The sequence below is a fragment of the Gracilinanus agilis genome, chromosome 2 (genome assembly GCF_016433145.1).
Source record: "Gracilinanus agilis isolate LMUSP501 chromosome 2, AgileGrace, whole genome shotgun sequence".
Classification (NCBI taxonomy): domain Eukaryota; kingdom Metazoa; phylum Chordata; class Mammalia; order Didelphimorphia; family Didelphidae; genus Gracilinanus; species Gracilinanus agilis.
In genome coordinates, this window is record NC_058131.1 from 663,411,580 (window position 1) to 663,421,260 (window position 9,681).

A 9,681-nucleotide genomic window follows, 5' to 3' on the forward strand; every position below is an offset into this window, starting at 1 on the left:
ATGAAGAACCAAGGAATTGTAAAGGAAAGCTTGGGAATCTTGCCCTAACACCCCCCCCCCCCTCCACCCTGCACATAGTATCGATAGTTTTTACTTTGTAGAATCTATCCTTGGTCCAACCACACCTCAAATAGAAACACATTATCTATCTAAGCATGTGTTCATGCATGCATGTGTACACATATGCCTGCATTTACATGAATTTGTGCATGCGTGCCTTGTATGATACACATGTGCATGTGGCTACTCCTGCAAATAAGCAGGTCTGTGAATGCTCACATATGTGCCTGCCTGCCTATATAGCTTTCAGGAGATGTCTATATTTTGGTTATAGCTAGGCAATACTTTTTGGGCTGCTATTTTGAGATCCCAGCCCTGCCATGGAATCCCAGGCAAAACTCCCAAGCATGTCTTTTTATGGCTGCTTTTCCTCAGTGGGTCTAATTTGTTTTTAGGTTCCTTCATATAGCCTCACGCTCTCTTTTTTTAAATTAAAAGGCTGAATTTCATGCACTGAAGTTTGTGCCTGTGAGTTTTGCCCGAGATTCCACGGCAGGACTGGGACCTCAAAATAGCAACTCAAAAGCATGTCTTCTATGGCTGCTTTCCCTCAATGGGTCTAATTTATCTTAGGTTCCTCCATATATCCTCACACACGCCTGTGTGCATGTGTGTGCATCTTGCACATATGCGCTGTGCTCATGCCTGCCTATGCTTGCATAGTACATTCTTGCCTGTTACTGTTGAATATATGCGTCCTGCATGACTATGTTCATACATAGATGAATGTGTGCCTGTGTATGCCTTCCTAGATGCACACGTGCAAGGACAGATAGCACAGGAGGAGGCAGGACTCCTAGCCCCGCCCCAGGCCCCGCCCCTCCCTTTATCGACTCCTTTCTCTCGGTCCAGCACGGTCAGCTCGGTGCAAGGCCTGGAGACCATGGAAGCAGCGGGCAGCGGTGCGGCCTACTTCAGGAGAGGTAGCCTCTTCTGGTTCCTGGTCATCGTGGTGTCCTTCGGTTACCACACGGTGAGAGGGGTTGAGGGGAGTAAGGCACCTTATTAGGGCGTTGCGCAGGCGCATTCTACCTCCCGTAAGTTCTCCACCTCCCATCTCCCCGCTTTCTCTCTCTCCCCCCCGCTTTCCGCCCTTAGCCTCTGCGCAGGCTCCCTCCAGTCCAGGAACGGGTTAGTCCACTTTTCCTTAGGTAGGAGGGGTGGGAGCCGTGCCCTGCACTGGAAGTTTTCAGAATGGAGGCGAAGAAGGAGAAAGGTTCCAGGGTGCCTGGCGCTTATTTCAGGAGGGGCAGCCCAGTGGGCATGGTGATCACCGCCATAGGTTTCGGATACTTCGCGGTAAGGGTTGATGAAAATTTTAAAGTCGTCCGAATGGCGCAGGCGCCCTGGTTTCCCTCTCTTCTCCCTCCAGATTCGTGCTCACATGGGAGATCTCCCCTCCTCTCCTCTCCCCTCCCCTCTCTTTTCTTTCCTACTTCTCCCTTCCCCGTGTTGCCTAGGTTACTGGAGTCTGGATGAAGACAGGGCGGTGGGGCTGGACCAGCCTCGGTTGTTGGGTAGCCCCTGGTGTAAAGAGATTCTGATTTCGGAATGAGAAGATTGGAGCCTCTCACTGCCGCTGTCTCCATGATCCTGAACCTGCAAGACCCTTTTATGCTCTGTGTAGATATTTAATAAATGCCGTGACTTAACTAATATGGCTTAACTGAGTTTCCCCGCACATGTAAAATGGGAGCACCACTTGGAATACCTGCCTAACAGGGTGGTTGTGAAGAAATGGATTTGTCAGCATTCATTTATGCAACAAGTATTTATTAAGGGCTAAACAGTGAGCTAGAGGGACAATATTACTACACTTAGGGTTTTTCTACTTTAATTCGGGAGACAGCCTTAAAATTCTGCGTAAACAATTATTGTGGAGGCAAGCCTCCTCATTTCTTCCCCTTGTTCCTTACATTATAGCGGTAGCTAAAGGTTTAACTCATTTATTCTCAGCTCTCAAAGCTGGTGGTAGTCGGATTAGGGAAACAAGATACATGCCAACATAGCTTTATGTGAGTAACAAGTGACTAATATAGGAGTTCAAAATATGAATGAATAAAAGCATTTATTACATGCTTGCTATATGCCAAGCACTGTGCTAAATGCAAAGTATACAAAAGCATAAGTAAAGACAGTTCCTATCCTTAAGGAGCTTATAGGAATGCTAATAAGAAGAGACAAAACATATATCCTGTCCAGGAACAGTGGCAGAATTTATTTGATATGGTTTCAGAACTTGAAAGGGTGGGATGCAAGGAGACAAGGTTATTCCAGGGTCCATGAAGCAATGGGATGGGACAAGATTATTTGAAGGTTCCTGAGGCAACTAGAGAGAAGGTGATGATGGAGAAAGGTGAAGGACTGTTTGCAGTAGCAGGCTGCCCGTGAAGCAAGAGAAGGGGAAATTTTATCTAGAAAATGTTCATGAAGGACATAGCAAAGCTTATCCCAGGCTAAAAGGGAAAGAGTAGGGTTTTGCAAGAAAGGGGGATGGTGAAATAAAAAGTGAAGAAACATGACGTATCATGAATAGTATCACTGATTATGTTAAAAAGGAGAAAGGCGAGGAATAATGGACTATACAGTACCCAGAAAGCAGGTGGGGCCAGATTATGAAGGGCCTTGAATGCTATGCCAAGACTTTGGACTAATTTATATAGTAGACCCCAGGACTGGAGTATAGGAATATTTTTGTTATGCCTTTATTTTTGAATTGTAATAATATTTGATGGAATGGAATTCTACTTGCCAAGGAAGAATAGTGAGGGAAGAATAGCTGGAATTTCATGTTAGGACAGGGTAGTATTTGTGGATGCACTCTCTTCTTTTTACCATGCTTTAGGAAAGCTCTGTGGAATTTCAGAGGTTGTTTAAATAATGAGGGAGAAACAGCATGTCTAGCAGGTATAGAGTAGTAGGGGTAGATTTTATTTTAAATCAAGAACTGAATTGAGAGCTGAAGGAGAGCTATATAGAGCAAGATGAATTCTTGAATAAGCAACAGTCTTATGTTTAAAAGGACAAGGATTCTTGAAATAGCATAAATGAGACACAGTAACAACATTAAGCTGTAACTTATTTATCTTCTGATACTCCAGTCTTATAAATGGGAAAAGAAAATTAAACATTGAGTTCCTATGTTCAGAGCACTGTGCTAGATTCTGTGATTCATGTACAATCTAGATAAGACATAAGCCCAGCTTTCATGGATCCTGTAGTCTACACAAGCATTAAGACACGAGGGGAAGCATAATGTCCATGATTATCTTGATAGTGCGCCAGAGAGAGAGAAAAATCAAATACTTGGTGAATTTTGAGGATGGAAAAGGATTACAGATAAGTACTCCTGGAAAGTTTCATGGAAACATTTATAGTATGAAAGTCATAAAAAGAAATTTTCCCAAGTCTACCATTGTACTTCTGGAAGGTTATTTAGTATCATTTTAAAAATTTTTACCTTTTGTCTTAGTGATGATATTTATGATACTAAGTATTGGTTCCAAGGCAGAAGAGCAGTAAATGGTTAAGTGACTTGCCCAGGGTTACATAACTTGGAAGTGTCTGAGGCCACATTTGAACCCAAGACTTGCCATCTCTAAGACTGTCTCTCTATCCACTGAGCCACCTCACTGACCCAGTATCGTCAAATTGAATAGTTTAGATCTCACTTTTCATTTTCAAGTGTACACTTTTCTATGGATATCTAGAATTCAAACCATAAACATAGTGTTCTCCCCTTTGCTAGATTTTTGGAATTTTGGGCAAAGGAGATAGGACCCTGTGGATTTTATTCAGAATTTCTGTAGTGATCCTCTATGTGTTGGCAAGCTCAGTTTGCTAGCTGTCCTTTAAAGTACAGATGATAGGAAATTTCAACTTTGTAGAAGCAGGATTCTTTTACAGCCAGTCTCCTAAAAGAGAAAGTTTCCATGGCTATCAAGTGACCTAATGTGTATTCTGTTCTTTTTCTGTTTGTTCTCTTTCAGTGGGTAGTCTTCTGGCCTCAGAGTATCCCCTATCAGAAACTTGGGCCTCTTGGGCTCTTCACACAGTACTTGGTGGATAACCATTTGGTACTTTTACGTAATGGGTAAGTGAGATCTGGAAAAACAGGTGACCATAGAGTATTTTAGAAAAACTCATGGAGATCTGGAAGTCCTGTATTTCTATTCATCTGCATTTTAATCTTGGACCAACAATTCTATTTCCCAATTAAAGAGCATCTTTCCTTTTGCATTTCTATGACTGTGTTCACCTATGGGAAATAATCCATCTAAACTCAGCTCTGGCTTTCTGTTTCAGGTATTGGCTTGCCTGGTTGATTCATGTTGCAGAATCCATATATGCTATGATTCTATGCACGTAAGTGGTTGGGATTCTTCTATAATCCCCAATTCCTTCTTTCCTTTTCTTTAATTCATTGAAATTGGAAATAAGACAAATTAAAGCAAGCTATTCATTTATAATTTATTGTAGACTCAGGGTTTCATGGGTGATTCTCTAATAGAGATACCTTGTGTGATTAGAATATCTAATTATGAAAATCTCTTGAAATTATCAAATGACTGAAGTAATTAAGAGCAATTGGTGCTAGCAGACTTTATTGATAAACTCTCCCATATCCCAGTTTATTGAAATTTTTTTTAACTCTCACCTTCCATCTTAGAATCAATACTATATTGTTTCCAAGGCAGAAGAGTGGTAAGGGCTAGGCAATGGGTGTTAAGTGATTTGCCCAGGGTCATCCAGCTAGGATGTGTCTTCAGCCACCAGTATATTGATTTTAAAAGCTCATCCTAAGGTAAATATGAAATTACCCCCCCCAATTCAAAATATCCTTCATCTAAATATTTTTCTGTCTTCACAATAGCTGAAAAAATATAAGATGAATTTGATTCATTAAATCTCTGACTCTAGAAGTGCTGCCTTCATTTAGCTCTTAATAAAGGAATTCTTTTTTTAAAATTCTTATTCAGAATATTTTTCCATGGTTCTATGATTCATGATCCCTCCCCACACACACACACACTCTCTCTCCTCCCTCTTTCCAAAGCCAACAAGCAGTTCCACTGGGTTATATATGTATCATTGTTCAAAACCTATTTCCATGTTATTCATATTTGCAGTAGAGTGATTCTTTTAACATCAAAACCCTAATTATATCCCTATTGTACTATGTGGTCAATCATATTTTTCTAATACATGTCTGGTTCCACAGTTCTTTCTCTTTAATAAAGGAATTCTAACTGGTGGCTGTGGAAGCCAATATGCTTATATGGAAACTTTGCCTTTATAATAGTAATGAATAGGCAGGACCAGACGAGATGGCTCACGAAGTATTTTATATAGTAAAGCACCAGGTAGAAGGAGTAATGTGAAACAGCAGGAAAATTAATCAGTCAATAGTTATTAATGTCTGTGCCTACTAAGTGCTAGCTGGGGATAATACAAAGAGTGAAAGGATCCCTGACCTTGAAGGAGCTTTCAGAGTATCTGGGAAATAGCACATACATGCATAAATGTCTACAAAATAAAGGGAGAAAATCCTGGATTTAGAATAACAAGACCTCCATTCTAATTGTGGGATTGCTACATCCTACTTCTGTGACTATATGACTATGAGCAAGTCATTATATATCTTGGAGAATCTGTTTTTCTCATCTTCAAAAGAATCAATCTAGACTATTTCTTGGGTTCCTTTCAAATGTAAATTTTATGAACCTAAATATAAGCTTTGTAAATCATATCATAAAATTCTATTTAGTATTTTAACTACAATTCAAAATTATTTTATTTTTATTTAAATATTTATTTAATCAAGAAAAACTAAAATACAACACTATAGCCTAAATATTTTACAGATTTTGAGAGGGTGGGAAGGACTGTCTACATTTCCTGAGAAAGACTCTTTTTATATGAAAGCAGTTCACAAATCATATTAGCAATGGCTCTAAGAATTTTAGAAACTAGATTATTTTTTTTATATAAATAATACATTTATATATAATTATTTTATAATTTTTTATAATTTATATAAGTATATTTATGTAATTATAAAATTACACACTGAGTAATTTTCATTAAATGAATGTTTCTTAGCCAGAAGTAAACCTGCTTGCATAAAAAAGTTATACATCATCTTTTTGCCCACTGAGCTTGTTTTTAGGCAGCTGTTTTTAGACACACATTATCGAATGTTTCAAATACTGGATCAAAGAATCCATCTTTTGCTTGATTTTCTTCCATTTATTTCTCTTTTTTAATAAGTCCCTACAAAATGAAAATTACCATGATTTTAATTTTGTCTTTTTTTTTTTTTCCATGCAGTAAAAAAGGTATCACAAATGGCCAGGCTCGACTATTATGGTTCCTGCAGACATTCTTCTTTGGATTTGCTTCTCTTTCCATCTTAATTGCATATAAACCATACTATCATAAAAAAAAGTAAAGAAGAAATTAAATGCGTTTTTTAATACATTGTATATTCATTGCTACTTTGTCTAAATCTTTTTTTTAACTTAGGGTTTTCCTAATTGTTTCAGAAAATATCTGTATTAGGAATGGGTTGCGTTTCCTTTTTACCTCTGGCCTTAAAACTCTTCAATCATTATGTACTGTAACTAATTATTTTCATCACCTTTGAGCAGAGGCTACCTAACCTAGTTTTTTGAGTACCAAGGAAGCTCAACAAACATTTATTGAATGCTCCTTTCAAGGCTTTATAATTGAGTAGAAGAGATAAAACATATACAATAGTCAGTTAACACTAAAGAGCCTATGAAATGAAGGGATAACACTAGATGAAATTCCTTTTTTTTCTTAAATTCTCAACTTTACAAGCAACAAATGAGTATTTCTATATATATTGTGAAAAAGAGGAGAGCATTGCATATGAAACTGTGAATTAAGCTTGTTTTTCTTTTTAATCATGTAATAAATTCAAAATGTAAATTTCAGAGGCTCTGCTTGTTTGTGATTTCCTTCTGAATTTCTTTGCGTTTTCATTTTAGGGATGGGAAGAAGAGCCCTATCATTTCCTCTTTTCCTTCCTACTTCTTCTTCCCTATTATGTAAAATAAAAAAACAAAACAAAAACAACGTATCCTCTGTTTTAGAAGCAATAGTAAGTATTAGTTTCAAGGCAGAAGAGCAATAAGAGCTAGGCAAAGGAGTTAAGTAACTTGTCTAGGGCCACACAGCTAGGAAATGTCTGAGGCTAGATTTGAACCTAGGTCTTCCTGACTCCAGTCCTGGTATTCTAGCTTTTGTAATCAATGTGCCTAGTCAGGCCAAACAGATTCCTGTATTGACTATACAAATATGTAGGTCTCATTCTGCACCTTGGACCCATCACTTCTTTCTAGAGGAAGGCGGCATACTTCATCAACCATCTTCTGAAACCATGATTAATCATTGTGTTGATAAAAATTTATTAAGACTTTCAAAACTGTCTTTACAATGTTGTCATTATTATATATAAATTGTGCTCTGGGTTCTGTTTACCTAACTCCACATTAATCTGCCTGTCTTCCTAGTATTCTCAGAAAACATTGGTTTCATAATTTTTAAGGTGCATTTGAATTAATTATTATGCATTATATTAATATATCATAATTTGTTCCAATTGATGGACATTTCTTTAATCTCCATTTACTTGCCATTGCAAAAAGAGGTGCTATAAGCATTTTCGTCTATATGGGTCCTTTTATTAAATCTATTTCTTTTTTTTATCTCTTTGAGGAACATGCCTTAACATTTCTGGGTCAAAGGTTAGTCACAGTTTAATGAATTTTGGAACATAGTTGCAAATTGCTTTCTTAAATGAGTGGATCAGTTCACATCTCTCAGCCAAGGACAAGTGTATTTGTCCTCCCTCATTTGTCATTTTCCTTGTTATATATGTGTATGTGTGCATAAAAAAAGGAAAATGTTTATATTTGCCCTTCTGTTAGTTACAAGGTGAAATCTCAGGATTCTTTTATTTTGCATTTATCTAATTATTAGTGACTTTCATCATTTTTGTATATGATCATTGTTAGCTTGGATTGTATGCTTGGCCAGAATTTTAGAGCCTTTTAGTATTATCTTCATTTGTATTGTTATAATCCTAATGTATAGTGAAGAGTCCCTAACAGGACAATAATCATCCAACTTTGGAACTTGGAAAACCTCCAGCAAGGTCTAACCCACTTCTTCCTAAGGCAGTAAATTTGTACACAATTGACACACAAAAAAAGATTTGTACACAAATCTCAGAGGGGTCTAATGGTTAGAAAAATCTTTCCTTACATGGAATTGAACAACCTCTTTCCATTTTCCTTCTTTTGCTTTTCTTCTTGGCCAAGGGGAACAACCTCATCCTTTTTCCATACGACAGCCCTTCAAACTTCAAAGACCTAAACATTTTAAATACCTCCCTTTACTTTACTGATTTCCCTGCTCCTGATTATGGCTTTATCATTAATAGTCATCAGGTCTGAGGACTGTGGAGTCATCCCTGCTTCCTTTTCCTCCAATCAGTAGCCAATATTTCTCCACAGCCTTCCTTTTCTTCTTTTTTTTTTTAAGCTTTTTTTTAAAAACCCTTAACTTCTGTGTATTGGCTTATAGGTGGAAGAGTGAGGGTGGGCAATGGGGGTCAAGTGACTTGCCCAGGGTCACACAGCTGGGAAGTGTCTGAGGCCAGATCTGAACCTAGGACCTCCAGACTCTAGGCATGACTCTCAATCCACTGAGCTACCCAGCTACCCCTTTCCTTTTCTTCTAACTGCCAGACCCTTAATTTAGGCTCTTGATAAAATTTCCTGAAACATCCCATTAATTAGATTACCCTCCCTCCCTCAAAAGTTCCCCATAGTCTTCACAATAGAATATAAACATCTCATTCTGTCATTTGATGATCTGACTCTTACTTCATTTTCCAGGCTCCTTCCCTCCCTCCTTATGTTCTCATGGGAACACAGCATTTCAGCTATTTAGAACTACTTCTTATTTCAGAAAGCGTAGTCTTACTTTCCTGTCTTTGCTTAAGTAGTAGTTAAATGTATTTAGTAATTTAAATTTACAAAGTGTTTTATATACATTATCTTCTTAGATCTTGAGATTGTAGCCTTCTCATCTTTGCATTTTGAAAGTTTATCTTTCCTTCTCAATTTACAATATCTCTTACTTCCTCTGTTATCTCCAGCTACTAGGAAATGAGAATTTCCTCCCCAAAACTTCTTTATCACTTACTTATGAATTATCCATATGGATGACAACAGACACACTTCTGAATATTCAATTTGTATGTATTCATTTGTTCCTAAGTCTTATCTCCTCTATTAGATAACAAGCTCCTTGTGACCAAGGACAGTACTGGCAGCTAAGTGCAATATGACTTCCAGGCCGGTTCAAATGTGGCCTCAGACACTTCCCAGCTGTGTGAGCCTGGGCAAGTCACTTAACCCTCATTGCCTAGCACTAACCTCTCTTCTGCTTTGAAACCAATACACATCATTGATTCTACAGAAGGTAAGGGGGAAGGAAGGAAGGAAGGAAGGAAGGAAGGAAGGAAGGAAGGAAGGAAGGAAGGAAGGAAGGAAGGAAGGAAGGAAGGAAGGAAGGAAGGAAGGAAAA

General features: G+C 38.0%; 1 protein-coding gene across 2 annotated transcripts; it reads left to right on the forward strand.

Moving 5' to 3' along the window:
* The first annotated feature begins 917 nt into the window (after positions 1–917).
* Positions 918–7,019, forward strand: TMEM254 (transmembrane protein 254). 2 transcript variants are annotated; one of them, XM_044662789.1, is made up of 4 exons: positions 918–1,033; positions 4,050–4,153; positions 4,366–4,425; positions 6,391–7,019. In XM_044662789.1, exons 1-4 carry the CDS (start codon positions 944–946, stop codon positions 6,509–6,511), a joined length of 375 nt encoding a protein of 124 aa, XP_044518724.1. In that variant the 5' UTR covers positions 918–943; the 3' UTR covers positions 6,512–7,019. The 2 variants fall into 2 exon arrangements, with proteins under 2 accessions (XP_044518724.1, XP_044518723.1); XM_044662788.1 differs by lacking the exon at positions 918–1,033 and adding an exon at positions 1,255–1,359.
* The last annotated feature ends 2,662 nt before the right edge of the window (positions 7,020–9,681 follow it).

Excerpts from the sequence above, each read along its gene's own strand:
- TMEM254 (XM_044662788.1), top strand. The coding sequence starts at position 1,255 with ATGGAGGCGAAGAAGGAGAAAGGTTCCAGGGTGCCTGGCGCTTATTTC. Across the intron at positions 4,154-4,365 it reads TTGGTACTTTTACGTAATGG|GTATTGGCTTGCCTGGTTGA; the intron begins GTAAGTGAGATC and ends TTTCTGTTTCAG. Across the intron at positions 4,426-6,390 it reads TATGCTATGATTCTATGCAC|TAAAAAAGGTATCACAAATG; the intron begins GTAAGTGGTTGG and ends TTTTCCATGCAG.